Below are 26652 nucleotides of genomic sequence, written 5' to 3'. Positions count from 1 at the left end.
GGCGCAAATCAAAAGATAGGCGAAATATACCAAAGGCACATTGAAACTCACCAGTCGAAAATGCTATGGGAAAAAAAAAGAAAATAACCAAAAGAAAAACAACAGCACACAAAACAACATTGAACACAAAAGACTAAGCAACAAGAACTCCAACAAAAACCCCAACAAAAACTATGTTGAAGGGCAAACAAGACGCATGACAACTGTGCTGTCAAATTATTTCTTGAGTAATGTGTCTCTCGGAAATTTGGTTGTAAACACCGTTGATTGATTGTAACTGTCACAAAAGGCGTAAATAACACAATAACAATGAGTTATTTTGATACATTTTAATGTGCAAACAACATAGCATATGACATAACTGTGCTCTATAAATGTAAAACTATGTACACATGTAACAACATAACTTATATCACAGTTGAACTAGCACATGTACATTCGATGGCAAGTGGGTTACCATAGTAACGTCTTTTAAATTGAGCATTCAACCCTTGTTTAATAATCTAATACTGATCTGGTTGTAGTTGTCGCATGTGACCACACAGTAGGCGTGGCCAAGACCGGAAATGGCTATCACAATACTACAAATCACAAAGATGTCGTAAAACGTTAGCGTAATAAATATAATAGTTATAACACACACTTTGCTAAAAGAACATTTTGATTAACGGACCTTGACCAAACCCAATGTTCTAAATGTAACAAGTTGATAAAATTGAAACAACATAAAACATACAATATTGTACAATAAAACCAAGAACATGAACAAAAGTAAAATAATACTGTTAGCTAATAAAAACAAAATAAAATGAATAAAAACCATAAATACTAAAATATAAGACTTGTAGTAGATCTTTCTTCATTTAAAATTTTAAAATCCAGGAGAAGTTACATTGTGTATCGTTTGCTACATTTGTTTTAGTTTTTGCACTGTTGGTGATACATGTAGTTTTTTTTTTTGAGGCATTGATTGTATTGAACTTCTCTTACTTAATTGGTGTTTAGACATTGCAAACTAATGGCAGTTTTGTGAAACATTTATTCAACGAATAAAGTTATCTAATAAAAATACAAGCACTATGTTTGATAAAAAAAAATTATTTCCAAAAGCAAATTGAACATGACAAACATATAAATGAGAAAAAAACTGATGAAAGACGGAATGAGAAATGCAAATTAAATTTGCAGAAATGAAACATGCAAAAATGTGTACACAAAATTTCAATACACATCTTCTTGAGCTTTCAGCATTGGACAAACCCTTACTGTTCTCCACAAATCAATGATTTTCTGTAATAATCACACACACCAAAGATCAATCTGGAAACCGCTTCCTTATGACGAATGATTCTTTCTTGGAAATGTCATTAAAATATCGAAATTTGAAACAAAACGAAAATTAAAAGAACGTTTCAGTCCTTTTATGTAAAAAATAAATAATTTGATCTTTGTAGTGGCGTTTCTTGTGAAAGTCAATTTGTTGGTGCCTAATTTAAAACTACTTAGCAAATGGGCATCTGAAACACTGGTCCAACTTTGGGATCCATTGGGAAACCTTTGCGCATGCCCATACAATATTGTGAATCGGTTTTGAGACTGTTGTCCTTGACCGAGATATCATGCTCCAATGTAGCCTTTGTCTTCATCAAACGAGCCAAGCTAAGCTCTGATGCCTTTAGACGTTCCTTCAATATCCTGACAGAGTCACGGATTTCATTCACTTCTCTCTGTAATCTGTAAAAAAAATATATAACATTGATTGACAATTCTTATAATGTTCTATACGTTTTTTTACTAGGTTGAATACAGTGGATGATTAACCTCCTAATTCAATTATATCGACAGACAATAGTGAAAACCGTGAACCTGTTTCAGTTGCAACCTATGCATGTAATAATTACAACAATGCTAGACTTTATACATTATGCATATATATAAGTGTGACATGTGTACACCATTTTGCAGGATTGTTAGCGAATATGCATATAATACCTACAATAGTGTAATATGTGACCACACTGTGTATTTTAGCAGCCATCTTGCTGACAATCTATCAAGGTCACGTGACATTCCCATGAGTTGTAATCATGATATAAATTTTGGTGATACCAAATATGTTTTACTTTAAGCATAATCACGTAACTCTATGATTAAAATAAGATGGGATGGCATAAAAACAAACATACTGTGGATTCATTTATTTTCGTGGGTATTGTTTTTTTTGGATTGAGGAAAACTTACAATTTCGTGGATATTTAATTTTGTGGTTTAGCTAAAGTATGCATACAAGCATATAGAAAATTTGTAATTCGTTGAACATCTAAATTCGTGGTTCTACTGTACTCGGAACATCAGTGTTCCTTTTTACTGACGCTAATTAAAGAATTTTCTGATGTTACAATGTCACGTTAAGATAGTGTGCTACTTACGATTTCATTACTGGATCATTACACAGTTCAACATTGATTCTCCTTGTTCTCTCATCCAATCGTGTCTGTGCTACCTTCATTGGCATTTCTTTGTCTTGGATGGCCTTCCTCAACAAGTTAATGTTGTTCTCCATATCAAAGATTTCTTGCATAGTCTGAAAGTTTCAAGTGGCATACTTTAATTTTTTCAGTAAATTTATACACATGTTCAAATATTAAAAGGGGTTCTTTTGAAAGTAAATTTCACGAAAATTTAATTAGAAAAAATATCGTAATTTGACCATTTAATTTAAATGCCAAAGAAAGCAAAGTTAATGCTAAGCTACAAATTTCTGAAAGTACCCTTCTATGAACAAATCTATTTCAAACACTTGTTTATAACAAATTAAATAGGATATCAGCGGCGTGTATCTCGTCTGCTATATGAAATAAATTTTGTATGGTATAATTTTGATGCAATATTATTATCAAATAGTAAAAGATTCTTAGGGCAAAACTTACTCTCTGCAAGTGAGACTGTAGCTTGTTCCTAGTATCGGTGGTTTCACGGATTCTGGTGTTGAAAGAGTTGTTGACACTGTTGAAGTGGTTCCACATTTCATTGGCGCATGCTCTCAGACAACTATCGATTTCACCACGAAGACGTTCAGAAGCAGCTCTTTCCCTTTGAGAACGAGCAATGTTTTCCTGTGTGAACCTAGCCCATGAATCTGGGATAGTGATTCTTAAATTGAAATCAATAGAAAATGATTGCATTGCATTTTTAATAAATAAAGAACATATTTTTTCTCAAGTCAAAACAGTCTTCCAATCACTATCGTAGATATTGGTATTTAATCTTCCTTTTTAGTTTCCGTGCACCGTCACGGTAAAGTTATAACAGATAATGTTGTTCATCTATAAATTGTGTTGTTCCTTAGAATTGCAATTTGACAGCGTCATTAATCGGATTAAAGGTCACTGAGTGCTAACTTACCAAGGATGATGCTATATGCATTTTTCTTAATAAGATATAATAGTTAGAGATGTGATGACAAAGACTATAGGAGAGCTGAAAATTTTAAGAGAATAGCATACGATCTTCAATTATATACTTGCAAGACTCTACAACTTTGTCACACAAAAATATATGATACGTCATTTCCAGGGCTAAATTTACGTCATTTCCTGAACTAAGTATAGAAACTTACGTGTTGTCGATGCTCTCGATACCTGGGTGATATCCAATACCGGCAGATTTGTTTCTCAATTGTTGCATTCTGTCGTCAAGACCTTGTGCATGATGTTTGTCTTTAGCATCAATTTCCAGTGTATGCTGAGCAGCTCTATCCATCCTGAAGTAGAAAATGAATGATGTATATGGATGAATTTACACACAAAAACAAACTAAAGGTATCCATATATTTTGAACAGCAAGAAATACAGACGGAGACAAGGTGTGTAGACCTTGCACAACCTCATTAAAAAACTATCCAATTCAAATATTGAAGACGTATGTTTGTGGATATGATACGACATAATTTAGCAAAAATCTTACGTTTTGAGGGAAATATTCCATAATGGGCCAGTCAAAAACTGAATCGTAGAGGAACATTTGCCACCATTGCCAAATGGTAAACAAGACAGTTAATGGAATATGATCGAGACAACTACATAACAAGTATGAAGCCAGTCATCAGATATGTGTACTTGAGGTTTATGCATATGCTACAAATGGTGAATAGTACCAAGGTGCATTTTTGTCCAAGTTTTCATCAGCTACTTTGATAATCCTTAACGGTAGTCGTGTATACCGTAAATGGGTGATATCATTGCATTTATACATATATAGATTGCAAAAACTTAATCAACAATTTAGCTAGTTTTAAGTTTAAAATAGTCCTGTCCCATTGTAAAAATTAGAGGCAACAGTAATTTACCGATGTTCAAACTTCATGCATCCATCTATCAAGGAAACATGAGTCAAATTGAACAAAAATCAAGAGATGTTCAAAATAATTATTAAACTGTAGAATTATTGTTACTTTCTTCCCCAAAATGAGCTTTGTTTGGCAGAACTAATTGTTTGAGACTTACTAGACTTTACGCAAACAATTAGGTTCGATCTATAAAACTATCTTCAATGTTTTGACAACATTTGCTAACTATTTGTTTCTGAAAAGATATTTGTATGAACTTACTTGAGTTGAACGTGAGCTTTGTCAAGAACCTTCTTCATCCTAGCTTGACATCTCTTAATTATATCAACTTCCTGAAATAACATATTTGTATACATTGAACACTTTTAATAGAAAAAACCATCGGATCAATAGGCTGACATATGAAAGTCCAAACACTGTTATCACTAAGTTAATATATATGTTTTAAGGTTTGCAAAGCATGTTTCATTGTAATTGCAAGGTTCGGATACAATTTGTAAATAGTTCTAAAAAATTAACAAATTGACAAATCGCTGTTCCCTCTTGATATTGTTTGATTATCCTTCTTATAATGTTCTTTATCAGAAATAAGTTCTTCAAATTTAAGAAGAAAGTTAAACGTTGCCATAATTAAGTTTTATTTTAAAATATAAAATATTTGTAACATGGTACTAAAATATAGATAAATATCTACTTAAAACATTTTGTTTCTTCAAATATATGAAGTTGTACGATAACTACCTTGATGAGTGATTTTTCTACATCATCGTGGACTAGATCAATTCCCTGTCTCTTCTCACGATGCATCAAACATTCTTCAGCTATATGTAAAGGATTGGCAGTATCTCCTAATGCTTTCTCTAAAGTCCTTCTGTATTCCTAAATAATATAAAGAATAAGCTTAGTAAACAAAATCGAATTATTTCAATTAATGTGTGTATATAGTTTTTATTGTTCAAATATCAATTTGATATATTTTTCAAAATTTCAAAACTCTTAAAATACATGTATAAATATATTTCCATAGTTTTATCGCACGATTAATTTTAAGTTATTTAACAGTTTTAATTTAGATATTCAGGAAAAAAATTCGTATGAAACTTCAGCATAAATTATATAAATAGAGATAAAGAGATTTATCAACCAAGACTGTATACTATTGAAATATTTTAATTGTGACTTTTAATTTTCATTTTCATTATTAAAAAAATGTACTCGTCAATATTTAAATAAATACATTTTTAAAGTTATCTCTCTTGGAATAAAACTGTCATGTTTATGTAACATATACATTAGCTAGCTTATTTTACCTTGATATATGTTAACAAATGACATATCCAACAGTTGTTTAATATATTTCTATAATTGTTTGCTCAATATTGCATTTTTTTAGAATTTAATATACAAGACTAACTAACTTTCTAATATCATCGAAACACAAAAGTAAACTTTCTATCAGCAAATCGTTCCCAACTTCACATGTACCATCATTTGGTGAGACGGTTTGTTTTTGGAAGACAGATTACTTTTGTTTTTCATCTTAACTATTATATATTACAGATCTACTTCTAAAGTTTTTACATATACAGTTATTCGAAAGTAAAGTATTTCAAATATCGAAAGCAAGCAAGAATCGATGCGTTTCTGTTATCTCAATAAGCCATGCAACCAGATATTGGCATATTAACGATGATATCTTACATGTTATATATGAACCACTCCTTATGAAAATGAAATGAAATTCAAATTGTCGGACTTTTGATTATCTCGACATATATCTGACCATTTAGAGAAAGTTGATCAATTAAGAGACTAAACTAGTTAACATTGGAAATTGAATTCATCGGTTTTACAATTAGAGTTATGCCGCTTGATTTCTAAAATCCATAATTTAAAAAAAAAAATAAGCAAAACACATGTTAAATTAATCGAAAATGAACACTTTTTTTCATTTATTCCAAAGTAACTCTCTAAAATATGAATGATGCATTTCTCAGAGGTTAACTGATGATATAAGTGTACTTCGAAACGAGACACATGTTAAGATCAATAACACAGACGAATTCCATTTCCAAACAATTATTCAAACTTTTTGTAATTGAATTTGTCCGTTTTTTTTTTGTTTGTTTCATTTACCTTCAGATTTTCAATTTCAGTTGCCATGGCATTAACCTCGTTGTTGAGTTCACTTTTCCAGAAAGCAATGTCGTAAACTCGCTCGCCTGGGAATATATAAAGTTTCATACAGACAGGGATAGAGTTGAACAGAGAAGAACATTCCCAAGGATGTCTGTACATTGGCAGGAGACATAAGAAATAGACGGAAAGGAAATTTTTTAAAAGAAGGTAAGGGTAATTGCTAAAAATTCGTTGATGTTACTTAATTTAAAATAATCAATTATATATGATAGAATAAAAGGATTTGAATTTTGTCAATTGATAATTTTCGAAATTTCTATTCTTATGTCTCCCTCTTCTAGTTATATTCGAATTATACTATGAAGATAGCTAATAAATGGACTTTCATGAAAATAAACTTGATGTAAATGAACTTCTTCTTTATTTTGAAGTATCTTTCTGTAGTTATGTATACTATATATAGCATTATGTCTTTTCTTATACTTTACATTTTATCTTAAATGTAATCAGTTTGGGTTTTGCCCGATTGGAATTTTACTATCACAATTTCGTTTGTTGTTTTCGTTTGATGTTGCGTGATTGTCAATGAGACAACTATCCAACAGAAACCTATATCTAAAATAGTTTACTATTATCATAAAAATTATACATCAAGTTTATTTAACATGACAGTCCATGGATGAAGTGAAACGGCATGCATAGAAGAAATGTGTTGTATGATACCTCCAAATTAACCATTTCTTGTTCCATAAGATTAATTTCAGTATTGAGTTCGGACTTCAAATAAGCAATATCGGCCACTCGTTCCCCTGTAGCGAACATATTAAAAAATGAAGATGATAATAGTTGGTGTATACTTTTATAAAGATAATATATAATGCAAACGATGTCAAATAAGATTTGAACGGCTGAAGGTTTGAATAAACTTTAAGGCACCTGCTTTTCGAAGCATGTTTTTCAGTAGAAAATATTTGAATTTGTGCAATAGTACATGTTTTTGTTTTGCATTCTCGATGTATGCTTGTATAAAGACTATAGATGCGATATTTGTTCTGTATGTTGGATGATAAAGTAAATACTAATATAAAAGTGATTCAAATTTCATAATATAATCATCTTGCATTCACATCACCACTCTTTAAGGTGCATAATTTGATTTTGGACGAGAACATATATATTATGAACACTGCATAAAACAGATTGATACTTACAACACGCAAAGAAAAGGTTTTAAAAAATATACCGCAGAAGTGTGAACTAAGATTTGTTCTCAATACATATGCGAGATGTTAAATATGTGAAAAGTACATGAAAAACTTGTTTAATTATATTTTTGTAACGAAGCCATGACTGATTTGCTTTTCGAATTTATTTAGTTTAACAGGTTTTTTTTGTATAACTTGTTTACTTGTTTAATTTATTCTCCAAAAACTATAATTGGATGTTTTATATATACTCTTTAAATCAATCATCGACAAAATGATACGACTATATTTTCTGCTTCAATTCATTAGAAATCAATACTAAACAAACAAGTGTTATCCTGCCCCATTATTTTTGTGCCTATTCAAAGTTAGGAGCCTATAGTTCAGTGGTATTCGTTCATGTTTGTCATACATATTTGTTTTTCGTAAATTGTTTTGTTACAAATTATACCGTAAATAAAGGCAACAGTAAGTTTTTTTCGTTTGAATTGTTTGCGTTTTTCATTTTGGGACCTTTTATGATGGACAATACAGAATTGGTTTTTTTTTTGTTGAAAGCCGTTCGTTGGTCTATTATTGCTTATGTCCAGTTTATTTAAACTTAGATGTATATTTGACATTGTCAATTATACCATCTGTACTTATTTATATATCAATAGAACCTGAAAATTATGTTAATATTGCTGCATTTCTTACCGAGTTTCTTTGTGATATCATTTTGCCTGTTGCGTGTTCTTGCATCAGTTTCCTTTACTGCTCTCCAAGCATCAGCCCTCAGTCTTTCGGCAAATGACCTTTCCTTTTCGGAAAGTGAATAGTTCATGCTGTTTGAGTGACCCCAGTCCTGGGTTGTATACCGTGAATAGACTGCATTTCTGTGGTGTAAATTATATTGTGTAATTGACACAGTGTGTATATATCAAAAACAGTGTTAATTGAAATAAAGTGTGATAACAAATATCGTTTGGTTCATTAGGTGATTTGCTTTTACAAACAATTTGTGTAAGTCCTTTTATTTAATGAAGGATTCCTATATGCTTAATAGAAAGCTTTTTGATAAGGTTTTCACAAGTGTCTTAATTTGTATTGTAAATTTTATGTTGAAATAATATGTAACTTTGTTGAGTTGCTTTAATGGTCTAACTGTCATGTTCAATGACGTCGGGACTACCAAAAACTATTTTATTAATGAAAGTTGATTTTCTGAATAGGTTCATTTGTCCACTATAAAAGTCATTCATATATACCTTGCTGGGTTATAATAAGATCTTGCATGTCCAAGATCCATAGATCTACCAGTAAATCCTAAATGACGTGAAATAGTTTTATCTGTGACATATGGAAGAATTTTTGACATCTCACCACCACCTCCGGACATAGGTGTGACACTGCGTGTCCTAAGAATCGCCGGGTTATCGTAGTACGCTAACCTGCAAAGTAAAAAGCTTCACATGAGATTACAATAAATGCGTATTTTGTGTTAATATATATGTTTTAAAAGTTTTTAACTTAAAGATATTGAGTGCATCAAACCATAAGTAAAAGGAAAAAGCCGAAGACGTTTGACTGTGAGGTTAGTACTTAATAATGTGTACGATTGAATGAACCAAAGAATTTTGTAAATGTGATAAAAACATTGAGCATTGAACTTATTAGATAGGAGAGTGTATATATGTATACAAAAACAGCTCATCAAAAATAGCAGTACAATAGCCAGGTTGAATCATAGTTTTCTGATACTACTTCAGCTACTAGAAGATTGGGATACATACTTACGAATGTTTGCTTCCTCAAAATGTAGAGAATTTATTCGTTTTTAACGATTTTTCTGAGAGTATTTACCTATCTTTCAATTTTTCTCTTGTGGAAGGTCTGGACGAAAATGGTGTATATCTTAGAAAGATAAGGAAATGAAGAGATCAACAGAAAAGAAAAGAGAATGTATTATAGAAAAATGGTGACGAAAAACTAAAAAAAAAAGAAAAAGAAAAGACGAGTATTTATATAAGAAGACTACTCAAAGCATATATAAGTAAGAAAAATGAATGACATGATATGATTGTTCAGAAGGAATAGGGAAAGAATGAATCGCAACTAAGTTTCTTGTAGCAAATTGGAAACAAGCCAACTGTTCTTAATAAAGCAATCACCAATCATCAAAAACAGCAAGTGCATTCTCCAAATTGCGCTTTGACAATAAATGTAGCTTCAGAGATATGCAATTTCAAGAAGCTTTTGTAGAATAGTAAAAAATGACAGACACACATTCTTACAATGGTGAATATCTTAGAAATATAAGAAAATGCAGAGATGAATAGAAGAGAAAAACGAATATACAAACAGTTAGTTATAATTATGACCTTGTCAATTATAACGCTTGTCAACACAGATGTAAAATGAAAATGTTTAAATCTAATATCAAAGCCAAAAGATATAAAATGAATATTTTAAAATCTTTACCATTCTAATGTATATGCACTCGTTTACATTATGTATTTCATTAAGAACATGGGTAATTTACACATGGCTAGTAGTTAGGAAACAAAGTAGAATGATCAACGTTTCTAAACAACCCCTTTATGTTTTCAATAGTCAGTGACAGATTGATAAATATGGGGTTGTATTGAAATAACAGAATAGTAAATAGAAATATTGAATTTAAAGATTTTCACTCGTGAAGTAATGACTTGCAGACAAATATTATCAAATAATGAAATAAATAGATTTTAAATGAGACCAAAATTTAAGACACATTAGGAAAGGTTGTACATATAAGTGGTTATATTTACAGTTTTATTAAAATATACAAATTATTTTAAATTTGTGCTTTCAAAAACATATTAAAAATGTGATATCAAAGGTGAAATTTACAGCTTCAAGAAAGCTTCAAAGAGATGTTTCATGAAAAGCAATCAACAATAATCTGCATCGAACAAAAATATGTGTGTATATCCCGTTGATAAATAAATGCAACAGTGGTATACCGGTGTTATAAAAGTCATAAATCTATAGAGAAAAAAAATCTGGGTTACAAATAAGAACCGAGGGAAACACATAAAAAAAGGAAAACAACAGTAACACCGAAGTGCAACAAAAACAAACGCCAACACACATAGAAACGAAGTATTTGATAACAACTGCCTTATTCCTGACTAGGTACAGGATATTTTAGGAAGAAATGGCATACCAAACCTCCTGTTTTATGACAATATAACAAAGAATATCGTTAAAACACTACATGACAGAAATACAACACAGAACACGATACAGCAGAAAAAGGAGTGTGTACTTCAAATATGAATTGATGTGTAAACTAAACTGATATTTGATTTGCATTTGTCCTTGTATGGTCTAAAAGTAGTTTCCAGTTTGACAAACGTTACTATGCTTACAATCTTATCAAACTAATTGAAGTAATTTAATTGGATTGATTACATAATGATTTTCAATAAATGTCAGACTGCAATAATCAAATGCTTAATGTGTTTATGATTGGTAACATATTCTCACAACGTAAAATATTGCAACAGAAGTAAAAATTATGTGTATACTATATTACTGAAATTCATATAGTATATGTTATGTTAAAAGAATCTTGCTTTAGGTTAAAAATATTTGATATTTTGCAATTACCTTTTTATCGACGAAGTAATTGACATCACATTAGTAACGTACAAATGTAGATACATGTATATGGTTTTGAAAATAAGTAAAATAATGTTCGGTTATAACTTGTAAATTTTTTTTGTTAAACATATTTGATAGTTTGCAATTATCGTATTATCGACGCAGTAATTGACATTAGTAACGTACAAATGTAGATATCTGCTATTAATAATAAGTAAATATGGTTGAAAGGAAATAAGTTAATTAAAGGTAAAGGTGATCGATAGAGTTATTGTTGCGATAAATGGTGTTTCCGTGTTAAAAAGGTATGTTTCCAAGATTCATCAAAGTTTCATACAGTTGTTATAGATAAGACCCCATAACTATGTCGGATTTTTATCTTAATGAAAAGAAAAAGATGAAAGTAGTGTCTATTTGCTTTGAAATATTAATAAAAATAGTTTTAATGCCATAGCTTTGATCAAGTGATAAGCAATGGCAACTGTAGTTAACCGATATTAAAATATGGAAAATTCATTTTCAAGAGATATAGGTGAAAAGATTAGACAAAAACCTGTCTAGATAAACAACATAAACTGCATTTTAAAGAAACCCTTAAAAATCGTAAGTTTTAGCTGAAATATGAGCTAAAGACAGATACCAAAGGGGAAAAAATAAGTAACTTGATGAGTGAAGTGGGTCTATTTGAAAATATATCAACACTTTCGTGAATAATCAGATAAATATCCAGAAGACAGAAACAGTTTTTTAGTTTCTCTAAATAGAGCACTCAATAAACAGAAAGAGGAACATACATTGAATAAATCTATAAAGACAAAACTAAGTCCTCAACTAATACAGTGTGAGCCAGTCATCGAGCAAGAGTCTAATAGCATATAACATTCGATGACTGACAAGGAAATGGCACACGTGAGCACCTCTCTTAGTGTAAATATTTAAAATAGTTATTAATTACAAAATGAAACAGTATGTTCATTTTGAAAGTCCAAGGGAAGGTAAAACTTGCAACTGGTATGAAAGTAATTGTTGGACTTCTGTGTGGTTGCTGCTTTAAAGGATGGTACTTGTTTTTTGGGGATTGCTTTATTGCATGACTACAGCAGTACTGGTCGACAATCCAGTAAGATAATCATTACAACAATGAACTTACTCATTAATTTCTTATTAAGTATTTAACCGATTCTACTGATTAAGTTTTTATAGTTCTTGACATGGGAAAGAAAAAAATTCAAACTCTCACATCAGAAGTAAAGAAAGGCAACTGTAGTATACCGCTTTTCAATAGTCAAAATTGAGTTAACGGAAACAAATCCAGGTCACAAACCAAAACCAGGAAAATAGCGGGACAACAGAAACACTGAACAGCTACAAAAACAAACGCCAAAATATATGACATGGGCTATTGGATAATAAATGCCATCTTCCTGACTTGGTATATGACATTTTAAAAGGGAAAAAGGTTGGAAGAAGAGGAAATATCAACTTAGCTAAGGGGGATTTTTTTTTTTAAACTATAAAACATTGCCTCACATACATTTGCTAAGAGGTATTCACTCTGATCTTATATAAATAATAAGTAAAGGTCAAGTTAAGAAGCATCATTCATGAAAACATCAACAGAAATGGAAAATAAAATGGAAAAAGAACAAAAACGATAAGTCATTGAAATTCAATTTAAGGAATTTGACCTATTCGCAACGTATGTATAGAATAATACAATGCAGATATGGACTTCATAAAAAGGTTACACGTGAATAACAATATAAATGCTAACCAAGGCAACCATCTAACTGTCCCGTTTTGAAAATGATATTACATATGTAGTAAAACGGAAAATCTTCACACTTGATCAAAATAACAGGCAAAATATAAATGATATTACAAAAATAACATATTATAATGTTTAGTGAATGTTCTCCTTGTGAGTCTTGTTAAACATACAGGCAGTTATCTATAAGGAATTATTTAAGTGCAACCGACAGCCTTTTGAATGGAATGATCGTTTAATCTATAAAATGCCTACTCATGTATTGATATAATAGATGTTGAAAGAAATGAAATAAAAGGAAAGAAGAATGTAATGTCAATACAAAATAAAGTTCTGAATAGACTATACAAGTTTTATCAAATACTGCTTTCAAAACGTGAATATTGAATATCCTTTTATGTCTATTAATTATTTGGATGCTCGGTTTTCTATTTAGTATGATCAGGAATCAAAAGAAAGTGTTATATTAAAAAAGACTTTTCAAGTTGACAGGTGTATTGCTTTGTGAAATAAAACGATAAGAAATTTTGTAAAATAATTATGATATCCATTGTCAAGTACCTCCTTTTAATTTTCCTTTTTCTGCCTTCGATAAGCACGTGTTAAACTAGAGTATACATTAGTGCTAGCATCAACAAAGCTAAACATATTAAGTATAAGTTATGCAATATTTTATCAACTTACCTGCTCATGTTGAAAATGAACTGCTATTACGGAAAAAATCCTTCAATTGTTTAAGTGAATCTTAATTACGGCACAATGTAGCCAATGGTTCGGATTATGGCAAAGTTTCGTTGACAAGGAGATGTCCCTAGCAACCCGTCACGTGCTTTCCCACAACAGAAACTGCAGATTTCTGTAAAATTAATGAATGAAAATTAAATAATACATTATAACAAATGTTTGTTTCCACGAACTACACTTGTTAATTATGAATGAGAGAAAGCCTCCACACTATTTAGAAATCATATATCTGGGTATCGATTAGAGTAAAAATTTGTCGTTAGTTACGACGAATTAACAGTCTGACCCCTTAAATGAAAAGTTTTAATGTGTGACGTGAAAAAGTTTATTGGAATTACTTATATCAAATAGCCCAGGTGAAAGTTGAAAGTTTTAATCTTATAAGCCGTCTATAGATTTGAAGTTCTTTTGTATGGGAGGCGTATTGGGTGTTGCAATGTATTGTTCTTTTTAATTTATATCTATGGGTGACAAAAACAAAATGAATAGTATATGGTTGTATCTTTTCAACTTGAAAGTATATTGTATACATAATTTGAACCTATGTTAATCAATTGAAAACTCGTTCAAATAACATTTGATACTTTCAAAATTCAAGGGGTTTTGCATTGATTTTAATAGCCAATTTCATTTTGGTAAAATCCATTTAACTCGTCAAAATCCTTAACATTACCTCAACTGATAAAATAAAATATATTGAAACCAAAACATTTATTTTACTTGGTTCTCTTAAATCGATTAATATACTAAAGATTACGTCGTTTTGTTAGTTCTTCAGAACAAGCTTATATTACGAATAACTATTATTTAGAACCCTCCAAAACGTATGTACATAAGGATTTACAGTGGTATTTTGACATAGAATCATTTCTTATTATATCCCTCTACATGCTTTAAAGTCATTCATTTGTGTCAATATGTTGTCATTGTATTTGCTGGTATATTTTACTCTAAATCACCTAATTCTAGCCAATATACTATTCAAGTATATATGATAAGTGTTGATGTGTCATCTTTTCAAAATTTTAAGTTGTGCTTATGGAACCATTGAACTCAACTAATAAAAAATAAACTACTTCATACATAAATTCATAAATGCGAAAACTGACAATCCTAAGTTAACGTTTGAGAGAATTCAATTAACGCGATTCGTTTACATTGTGTTGTATCATATTCCTAGCAAATTAAAAAATGCAAGTTTTAATCATATCGAAGAGTTAAACATGTATTCTTGTATCAGTAGAACATCGCATTGCTCTCTGAATTTTACGGTATTATTCTTTCTTACCTTATTATTGAGATATATTACTTTACGGTATCCAGAGGAAATAAATTCCAGTAAAAGAATGCAAGAAGAGTTGATATTACAATGAATTATATTCGTCCATATCAATCATTTGTATTTGTTCTTATTAATTATTGAAAACAAATTAAAGACATATGTCATAATTATTTTTTCACGTTCGTGTTAATTTTATATCGATTGAAGGTTTATTGGTAAATAGTTTATAGGATAAATGATTATTGGTGAATTATATCATTTAAGCAAAGTTGATATGTATGACGCGTACAGCTACATACCAACATACATGTTACGTTGTATGCTATACATAAGTAGTGGCGATAGAGATGCTTTACATTAAAACCTTTGCAGACTTCATGCAACATGCAGACGTTCAACATTCACCGTTCTGATTTCTGTTTAACTTATATATAGACAGAAAATGTTGTTTAGATGGCGATTCGCTGATCCCATAAAATCTGAATTTATGTTTTCTTATAGATATTTTTATACTTGAAAACATTTGCATGCTAAAAAATAGACTGCAAGTTTTTGCTTGGTTTAAACATACTTTATTTGCTTAAATATACAAAACAGATGAGACACAAGTTAATCAAACTTAAGTTTTCATATACAAAAAGAAGACAGTGCAAGTTTGACTAACAAATGGCTTATCCCTTTGAAAAATGTTTTGCAAATAGAAACATAAATAAAATATATAGATTTGGGACAATTCAGACAGCCAATCAGGGGAAAAAAACTTTTAAATTCCATTTCCACTTAAGCCAAAAACTGAATAAAATTTGTTTTAAAGTACAATACAAACATATTAAATATGTTCCGATTGTGGCAAATGTAATCATGCACAGAATAGCCTCTTTCAAAAGACATTTGAGACCCTTAGCAGTTTGGGTCACATACTAATACCACATTTACAATATAGACTGTTTAAATAAACTTCAGATTAAATTTCAATTCTTTCTTCAAGTCATAAAAATAGCTAAATTTCAATAATGAACTTTTAACACAATGATTAAATCAATTCAGTTTAAATATCAAGACAAATATTTGCTACTTTGAAAAAATACTTGAATGATTATATGTTTCATTACCCTTACAATTACAAAAGAACGAGTATTTCAAATTAAAATACTAGTAGATGTAATCTAAAAAATAACAGAAACAAAAAATTAATACAATATAAAGTGTATGTTACGTTTTTAACAAATGCAAGTTTTCTCAAGTTATATACGGTTGATGACATATGCCGTATATCGCCTAAGGTTAACCTTCTAAGTTAAGGGACGTAACTCTTACTGAATATTGGTATGTGTGTGTCATTCATTTTTTAAAACATGCTAAGCTTGTAAGTGACACAAATTCTACTTCACATGAATGTTTAAAAAGCTTAATGTGATTTTAAATTTAACTCCCTTTGCCAATGTCTCCCGCCCCGATTACATAAAGCTGGTTACACCGAAAAGTAGTGGAAGTGAACACAGACGACGTCGAAACAGTTGGTTAAGTACAGAAAAGAAGTTACACTACAGACACATTTTTTTTTATTAATTATTAAATATAAGATAACAAATAGAACTGGCGCTGTAAAGGGTAATGTAAATACCCAAAGTAAAAGTAAAGTACTGGTAAAAATCCAATTTTTGTCAAACTTAGCCAGACAAAACTTATTTTTGAAACATATCTTTTAGTTCTAACTCAAAAACTTGAATAGTTATCAAAGGTACCAGGATTATAATTTAGTACGCCAGACGCGCGTTTCGTCTACATAAGACTCATCAGTGACGCTCATATCAAAATAGTTATAAACCAAACGAATACAAAGTTGAAGATAGTTTTAATAAAATTCGTTTGAACATTGTACAGTAAATCTCCCACCAAAAACTGTTGGTACGTATCCAATGTCATTGTTAGAAGCCAAAGAAGCCTGAATGATAACTGTGAACCGACTATAATGTCTGTTTGTAACAACACTGTGACGGTATAAATGGTTTTGAAATCAATTAAATATCTCATTATCAGTCTGTACTTTATAACAATACAAAACATGTATATAAAGCTATCTAATCTGTGCTTCTTAGGCCATTCAAATTTAGTTTAAGTTTTAACGGATTTATTTTCATAAAATTGTTGTCTTTTAGGAACATGAACTTTGCGAAACGAAATTAGAAAGAAAACAGACCAATGTCAAACACACCAATTTAATTTGGCCAAAAAAAGTCTTATTGAGATTGAAAGCCCTATTATTAAGAGGATAGAGAGAGACAACTGAGATAAGACATTAAACACATATATGTCAGTTTCAATTGATAATTTAGGAGTAAAAATTAAGAAATAAGTCAAAATTGTTTTTCAAATGACAATATTCCTTTACAGATCAAATTAAAAATCAAAGCTTCCCCATACTAATATAAGTGCTGCCTTATTTCTCATGTTTAATTCGAAGTTTTAAGAATAAAGTTTGAATGTCCTTAAGAAATATTACAAATCAGATTAAACTTCTTTGATAAAGAATCAACCGTGAAGAATTAAGGTCATGTTTTTCACACTGATTGATGCCAACTTTGTAACTTTGTATATTGTTTGTGGCTAACGTTTACAGTTGTTATAAACTACACAAACGAGGTGTATGTCCTTAGTCAGAATATTTGTAAAATACATGATTTTCTTCATATGATTATTAACCTCATAAGATGAAAGGTCAGTGTCCGAATATAAGTAAAATATTAAAGAAAATATTTTATATGGTTTAATTTTTTACAGGACCAATGTACTATGAAATATGAATGAAGTTGGTTCGTTTCTCGTGTAATAATCTTGTTTCGCTTTCTGTTAGGTAAAAGAATGCACTAAAGGCATTTTATTTAAATAAAAATTATTAAAAAAAATCTCTCATCATGATCTTATTTATTAACCTGATATATTTACTGAGTTTGTCAGGGTTTCAGGAAGAAGACATTGGTTCAGGGAGATAACTCTTTAAATCATTAATGTGTTTGTAAAAGTCAAGTTTCATCAATGTATTTTAAACCCTTACCTGAAATAGATTGAAAATAATCTATGTAACATAGAAGTTTAGCATATATTTATGAAAATGGTTAACACAAACATACTGATGATTTTAAGAGTTATTTCCCTTATCCTAGGTCTACCTCCTTAATATTTCGGTGAAATATTGATTTTTATTCATTATCGACTTTTTTGGTTCTTATGTTCTTTGATGCACCAAGTGACTTGAATTAACAGGAGAGTGGGATGTTTTGCTACATAAGCACTTTACAAGTGACAATAAACATTCTTGTCGTCCCATAAATAATTTACAATAATTAACCTTTCATTGTTTTTAATTCAATTCCAGTTTCGGAATTTAAGTTCTGGAACACAGGATTTGGCGGTTGGTGACTATTTGACTTCAATCATTCTGATAGACGAGCCTATTTTTTTTTTAAATGGTTTAATTATAAATGCTTTGTAAAAGAACTATTACAACAAGCAATTGACATGATGCATTATTTAAAAAAAAATGTTTTAAGCCTAATGAGGAACGCGACTGAGAGGCTAAACTTCGGGGAGGTCAAAGTGTATAAATATATCGGGAACTATTATTAAAAGGGGCTTAAAAGTATCGATCAATCCTATGTAAAATCAAACTGAATTAAAGAGTTCGAATAAGATGTCTACGATATGAAATTTCTCTTAAGATTTATGTATAGCAATAAAAGTTATTCTAAAAATTCAATGACGCACGATCAATCGACTCTATCCTGAAATGAATTGTGGACCAAATTTTAAGTTTTGATGTTTGATATCTTGTTATTTAAAGTAATCGCCATAGTGACGAAAAAGTAGGAACTCATGGGTGTTAATGTGAGTTAAAAAAAAGTTATCCTGGTGAATTGTAAGGGAACTAACCCTTGGTTTTTTGGTTTTTGAAATTCGTTTTCTTTTATATGTTTTGTTCGCCTAAATGGATAAATATTCTGGTCCAATAATTCTGTATTTGCTGAGAATGCGTTTCTCGATGATCATATACCTAGACATTTATCATTTTTGCAGTCGACAGGTCCAACCAGTAATAATGACATTTCTGGTATCAAATTATTATAAATTCTCTTGAGATCATTAGAATGTGTTTAAATAATTAATATGTATCGCTAGGTCGCCAGGTATTCAATTACACGTTTGTTATAGTTTTTAACATTCCCCCTAGAGTATTAATGGTGAATGAGCGTAGACTTGATAATCGACAAAAAGTCCATCTATCCGTGTAAACATGGTTAATAATTGATATACGAAATAATAATTCGTGTATACAATTATTTAGTTAATTAATATCGGATAACTTTGACATTAGAAGACTTATACCCGAGATTCAAGTCGTTTTTTATGAATGAACTGCTCTGCCCCGGCTGACTTGTTTTGTTGGGGTTTTTATTCTTGCACGCAATGACAAAATAGGTATTAGTTCACTCTACGATAAAACAAAACAAATTGCATCTATGGCTTTATGTCTCGACGGGTCACTTAAGGAGGTAGAACTAGGTTAAGGGAAATAACTCTTAAAATCATCAGTACGTTTGTGTCCACCATTTTCATAAATATATTCTAAACTTTTATGCTACATAGATTATTTTCAATTTGTTTCAGGTGCTTAAAATACGTTGTTGAAACTGGACTTTTAAAAACACATAACTGATTTAAAGAGTTATCTCCCTGAACCAAGGTCTAATACCTCAAGGAGCGCGAACTGCTTTTAAATGTACTTCTGGAGCACCTTCAATATGGAATCGATATTTTATATTCCGTGTTATAATCATTCAGTTATTTTTTTTTCATTTCGTTGATATTCCTTTAAATTTTTCATGGGTTTGTTCTTCCTGGATTTCTTTTTTTTTACAATTGATCCTCATTTGATCAAGGACAACGTTCAAAACATAAGTTGAAACAATAGAACCATGTGAATTAAGCAGAGATAACACCGATTTCAAATTACAACACGATATTTCCTCCGTGTATGTTTTAATTTTGCCATATAGTATTAAGTGGACGTCTAGTGCCATTCTTAAATCATCGCATTAACATCTTCATTTAGCAAAAAAGAAAGGATAAATAGATGGAAATAAACTGATTTGTACTCGACGGTGTTGAGCACATAAATCCAAAAAACAACTGTATTTGCGACATGATAGCTAGTAGCACACATCTTCGAAAGTAGTTAAAAAGAACTTTATTCGTGGAGAAGTTCATATAGATTCAAATTCCTTTCGGTGTCGATGTTTCATTAACAAATATCCAATATCATTGGCTTCAATGCATGAGATGTCACAATAGTACCAGATAACCAGTAGTAAGGTATGATATATCAAGTAACCAATAAGCCACGTGTTACTGGAAACATATACTAGTATACAAATCTAATGTGGTAGCTTATATTGTTATGTACAAACCTTTCCTTTCGACGATCAAAGTGAAACTGCAATATGAATACACGTCTTTTATCAAAACTATAAATCTAATGTGTTGGTTACAGTTTCTAATCTTATCATAGTATGTGCATTTGTTTGTTTAAATGCACTGCTTTACCGGATTAGTTGTGCAATAGTTCACAATGTTACATTGTTTAGAGTCATTTCGCCTTCGCGACGGAAGATTATATGCAAATTTTGTAGGGAAGTGATTTTAATCAAACACAGACGATTAATTATCAAGTATGTAATTTAAAACAGATTAATATATTATATTGGACATAATTCGATAAGTATTTAATCTAAAGCAGTGATCCAAAAAATAGATGTCTAAGCTGATTTTGTGGTATATATATATGTGCCTCGTTCTCGCACTTATTTTAAATCGAGGCTTACTAAAATTTGAATAACGCAGTTGTCTTTTTTATTGTAAATTCTGTGGAGGTAATTTTAATAATTGAGCACTGTTGTTTTATAATGGAAATAATATGAGATAACCAGAATAGATCATGGGAGTTTAATAAGATAACCATTTGGAATAGATAACAACTCGAGGAAGATATTTTCTCTGGAAAATAACTTTTTACTTTATAAGGAAATAGCAAAATATTGATTAGGTTTGGATCATCATTTGTTTCTAACTCATTCATCGAAAATGTTTGCAATAAGAATATTATTCAAGACATTATTTTTAAATATTGCGATGTTTCAGGATCATAATTTATTCTAAATGCGATACAACGTGTTGCCGTGACAGGGAAAAACGTTTGACAATATAAATTATATGAAATTGATTTTTAATATAATATTGACTGAGATAAATGCTGTCTTATGAAAAATGAAAAATGCTCTTTAAGTATTAATAAAAATTATCATGTCATCGCATTGTTAATAGTGTCACTTTTGTTTTTTGTAATGTTAGATTTTAAGTAAACAGGCAAGGAGTTTAAGCATGCTCGGAAAACACTTCTCCGTTTTCTGCGACGTACATGGAAAAATAAAGAGATGTGGTATGTTTACCAATGAGACAACTATCCACCAAAGTTCAAAATAAATTTGATTCTCGCATTATATAGGTAACCGTACGGACTGGTAAACCAACTGGGGTTGAAGTCATAAAACTTTACTCAGTGCTCGGAGCACAAAAATCGTGCTCAAAACATGATATCCAAAGTTTGATTAGTTGATAGTGGCGTAAGAGTTCAAAAAACTGACTCGAAAGTTTTATTACTTCAAGGCCAGAAAAACTTGAAGAAAACACATGCTATATTATCTCGTTTACTAAATATTACTTCAGAACCGACGAATGCACCGAACTGCATGAAACTTCAATGCAGATTAACGACGCTTTTATTTGACTGCTTTATTATGTCATAAACCGAACCCGTTACTTATTGAGAATTGCAAAGAAATTGTGAATCATTTAATTTCATTTTATTAACTAAATAAATTTTCTGAAGTGTGAAAATGAAATCCCGTTTCAATGAAAATTCAACATTTCGGAACAACTCCCTCAAAATAATCTATGGAAATTCACAGTAGACCCCCGATCATTATTTTTGTTCTCGCAAATCTTATTTTCAAAACTTAATCTTTTTATCCGCGCCTATTTACTGCTGGTAGATTTTATTTGGAATATCGATCTCTTAAGTGTTTCTTTTATTTCAATATCTTTTATTACAAATAATATATATGTTATCGGCAATACAGAAACGGTAGGTATATATGGAAATAGAAGTGCAGTGTTTACATTCGAACTTCTCTTTAATCCAACTATTTTATCTTTAATGGTTTTTCCTATGCGACACAGATATCCTCCAATTTTTACATTTAAACAGAAGTTGTTTGAATAAGACCTAAGTTATATCTAATTCCCGACTAACTCGCCTATTGTTTAAATTCAAAGGGTCCGTTGTGTATTGCATATAATAGGCCATGAATACACTATAGGCTATACACAATAACGGTTAAAGAAGAATTGATCTGACATGGTGTTAAGCATTAATATTTAATATTACTAAGAGGTGGAATATTTGAATTAAAATATTGTATATATTATAATGTTTGGCGGTGTTAATTTAAGAACTTGTTACCTGAACTTGGCCGTGATCGACAGTTTTAAATATTGATTTGTCAGCATATATAACGAATATATATATAGCTTATATCTTTAGAACTTTTGAAAATTATTTTAATGATTAAAAGTGAAGCCAATAAATCTTTTTTTCCCCTCATACTGTCGGATTTACTTTGCAAAAAATAAATCAGACATATTTGACTATTTTCAAAGTGTGTATAACTTCTTTATATATCAATATTTAATCATCGTGCCATGTTCTGTGCTACAACGCTAGATTCTACTGACGAGGAAAGGTACCGGTAACACACGGCCACCGAAAGCTTAAATTATTTGTTTAGTCTAGGTGACCGAGTGGTCTAGAGCGATGGACACAGTAAAGGTGGTGTTTTCTCGATAGCCAAATAGCATGAGTGCGAAACCCAGCGAAGGAAGAACAAACTTTTGAAGATGTAACATTTTTGTGCTGATATTTTATATTAATGCCTCGTTCACACGGACATTTAATTCGAATTGAATTCGAATCGCGTTCACACACTCTTCTTTTTTAATTCGAATTGATTCGAATTGGCTAATTCGCATTAGAAATACGCTTTTGTGAAACGTCGTTTGGACAGTAAAGCGAATTTGACGCGCATTGTAATTCGAATTAGAATTGACGTTAGGACGTGAAACGTGTCGAATTCGAATTAGTTAATGCGAATCGAATTCGAATTACGTGTGAACTCAGCATAATATTATAGTGACTGAATACTTTTATTTGCTTGTTCTTTTATTATACACCGTCTCTCTTTTTGAGAGGGATAAATCACAAAGAACATCACGTTTTGGTGAACTAGAATAATACTTAGAACTTCAAATTTCTGTTTAATGGATTTATTACTTTTTATACAGTATTTGCTATTAATGTCATAAATTTGTCTACATTATATACTTAGTAACATGACAATAAAAGAACCGTTACATAATATATGCATCGTGCTCTTAAAATAATTTAAAAACTTTAAATCATTTTGAAGTTTTAAAATGACAACAAAAGCACCATTTTAAATACACAATGTCTTCCAATTATTTAACTTTTAAATTTAATAACAATTTCTAAACGTGTTTGATTTAATTACAAACTTGTCATTTTGTCGCTTTTATGGATCTTATAGACAGTTTAAATTTTGTCTTTTTATGATACAATTATTTAAATTTCAATACTTGAAAGATAAAACATCAAGATACCGTCAAGATTACTGTACTCTTATTTTTACCTTTAAAATTTCGGCAAAACCATGTCTGTTACAAAACCGCTTAATGGGCCATTAGATTTATATTATTTGGGAAAAGCTTTCTTGTTATAGGTACAAATACCCCTTGGTGGGTGCCAATCCTGAAATTTGAAACTATCATCGAGGCATAGAGGCCCCTAGTGTTTTAAACAAGAAGTACATTTAAAACAACTATATCACTCAGTTCATACAGGGACCCATGCAAAGGTTCCTCCTGAGTGAAGAAAAATATAGCCCTTTTAATTTTGAATGACAGTACATTATGTATCACAAAGCTTTAAAAAAGTAAAAATTTAAAAACCAATTGTATATAATTTATTAACGAAGTATTGCGTTTGCAGTAAGTATATAGATATTGAATCACTTTTAGTTATGCATGTTTAGCTAATCTATAAGTCAATATTACGTCATAAAGTTTATCTATATATTGATATGACTGTGTGGTATTTTTCAAATATGCCCCACTGGTAAAAACAACTGTTGTCAGGTGTAACTCAAGCCAAGTTAACCCAACCCAGCCATGTCTTCATAGAAAATATTACGCCAACTCTATATTTGCAAAAAGATCATATGGGTTCAATCTGCCACTATGGGGTTTTCAACAGCAAATTTTTCATATTAAGTCTTTCTGTGACCACCGAAACAATATTGCACTTTCAGTAGTGGAGAAATGAGGGCCCGGGTTGGAATCCCCCCTTTTTACACGATCAATGCATTCAAATATGAACATATCGTTTGAAGCCCCCTTTTTTATCCTTAATTGGGAACCCCCACTTTTACAGCTGGATCCATCCCTGACATTATATAAGGTCCATTAGTAGTACGGTTGAAAGTTAAGAATTTCTCGACACGCATAGAGAATACAAGAGAAAGGATTGAGAGCTCATGATAGATAGTTGGGAAATGTATAAAATTCGATCTGCAAATATATGCATGTTAGTATGTTTTTCTTTTCGAGTACATACAAATGACGCAAGAAACAATCAAGATGATATATTCCCTTCTACATAAGAGGTTTAACATTGATTGTTGCCATGCATAACGTTCAGTGACAATTATTTCATGCACGTCAGGGGCAAATTGATGTTAAACGCTATAGTGTATTGATTTTAAAACTGCTTTGAATATGTCTGTAGTCGTGTATAAATCAAACATAACTAGTGACTGGACTATTTAGAGAACACTGAATCACTGTTTTAATTGATATAAATCTGTAATTATATCTGATACCTTTACAGTTATTTTTGTGAATAGACACTGATATTAAGTTATAGAAGGTAGCAGACACTAACGGGGACCAGTTTTAAGGACTTATTTATGGTGGTACGAAAATATATGACAGGAAGCAGATCCTATTGTCTTTGTTTTATCCTTTTTTCATTCTTTTTATATGTTAATTTCGCCAAATCTTTTAACCTAGGTTTTGTGGACTTTTATTGCATTCGATATATATGAGGTTGTCCGTGGCAGGCCCAGCAAAACTTTGTCGCTATACTTGTACTATTCCTTGTTGCCTTGTGTAAAGTTTCTTTAACTATACCACCCCCTTTTTTTTTTAAATCATATTCTGTCACTATTATTGGTAATATACGCAAGTGTATATACACCCCCCCTTTTTAATTGTGTTCTGTCACTATTATCGGTAATATGCGCAAGTTTGTTTTACATTCAATATTTCTTTACAATAACATGATATATATATAGAGAGAGAGAGATAATATCCAGGGTTTTTTTTTTTTTCTTTCGATGGTTTTGCTCAACACTCCTCAAATGTGTTTGCAATCTGAAAATTCGATCAGACTACAATTACTGATGATGAATATGATTTTTGCATGCTTGTTATTGAAAATTAAATTATCAAATTCCTGTATTGGAAATTAATAATTCAATATAGTTCACCGAATTTATATAATTAACTTGTCATCGCTTTGTTTTACATAATTATGCTTATTATGTCACATATATATTTTTATGATAGAGACCGCGTAACAAAAATAAGAGGGGTGATTTGTACAATGACACATAAGTTTTTTCGCTTTAAATTCTGTAATAAGGATAAAGTATTTCTATTACTAATCTCTTTTCGCTGTCCGTTCTTTAACTATCGAAAGTACAATGAATAAAAAGTACATATTTTTTCTTTCAATATACAAAAACAAAATAATTACTTTGCATTACTTTGCATTATCACTAAATTATTCAGAATTGAAGGAAAAGTTACATTTTTGGTAGAAATTTAAACTGAATAGGTAAAACAAGACCTACCTGGATTGAGTCTTTCAACGATCAATAGGTTGCTAACGACATGGCGTCTCGTTGTTAACGGTAGCGTTAGACAATCGCGCATGACGAGAATTACACACTAACAGTGTTAGGAACAACTAAGCGGGTATTTAAAAAATAAAATATGTATTTTATAACTTTAATTCATTTATTAGATGTAATTTTCTCAATTCAGATATTGTATAGAGTATATCGATATGCGCTGCTTAAAAAAATGCCTGATACTCGCCCAGTTCGCCTTAATTAGGCCAATTAGGACCTAGAAATAGTACTTTTTTTTTTATTATTACGGATTCTTTTGTACAAATATAAAAAAAAAAGTATTTTAAATAAATGATACTCAAAACCTAAAAACTAGATTTTTTATTCGACATAAAACTATAAAATATGTGTCGTATCAAATATTTCAATTATCTGTA

The 26652-nt window shown here is 30.5% G+C and overlaps 1 protein-coding gene across 5 annotated transcripts; it reads right to left on the bottom strand.

Moving 5' to 3' along the window:
* Window positions 1-314: 314 nt before the first annotated feature.
* LOC134683013 (tektin-3-like) lies at window positions 315-26306 on the bottom strand. 5 transcript variants are annotated; one of them, XM_063542006.1, is made up of 12 exons: window positions 26216-26306; window positions 13772-13943; window positions 9535-9585; window positions 8940-9122; window positions 8389-8567; window positions 6485-6570; window positions 5090-5227; window positions 4610-4680; window positions 3620-3763; window positions 2931-3153; window positions 2430-2584; window positions 315-1734 (listed from the first exon to the last, which is right to left on the bottom strand). In XM_063542006.1, the coding sequence occupies exons 2-12, from the start codon at window positions 13777-13779 to the stop codon at window positions 1503-1505; spliced, it is 1470 nt and encodes a 489-aa protein (XP_063398076.1). In that variant the 5' UTR covers window positions 13780-13943; window positions 26216-26306; the 3' UTR covers window positions 315-1502. The 5 variants fall into 5 exon arrangements, with proteins under 5 accessions (XP_063398076.1, XP_063398078.1, XP_063398075.1 ...); XM_063542008.1 differs by lacking the exons at window positions 6485-6570; window positions 26216-26306 and adding exons at window positions 7211-7296; window positions 20579-20602; XM_063542005.1 differs by lacking the exon at window positions 26216-26306 and adding an exon at window positions 20579-20601.
* Between the last annotated feature and the right edge of the window lie 346 nt (window positions 26307-26652).

Source organism: Mytilus trossulus, chromosome 9 (assembly GCF_036588685.1).
Source record: "Mytilus trossulus isolate FHL-02 chromosome 9, PNRI_Mtr1.1.1.hap1, whole genome shotgun sequence".
In the NCBI taxonomy this organism is placed as follows: domain Eukaryota; kingdom Metazoa; phylum Mollusca; class Bivalvia; order Mytilida; family Mytilidae; genus Mytilus; species Mytilus trossulus.
This window is presented reverse-complemented; position numbering and strand designations above follow the sequence as displayed.

Bases quoted from the DNA above. Each gene is read 5' to 3' on its own strand.
- LOC134683013 (XM_063542006.1), bottom strand. The intron at 4,681-5,089 runs GTAGTTATCGTA...ATGTTATTTCAG, and splicing joins TAGAAAAATCACTCATCAAG to GAAGTTGATATAATTAAGAG. The intron at 1,735-2,429 runs GTAAGTAGCACA...TTTTTTTTACAG, and splicing joins AATGATCCAGTAATGAAATC to ATTACAGAGAGAAGTGAATG.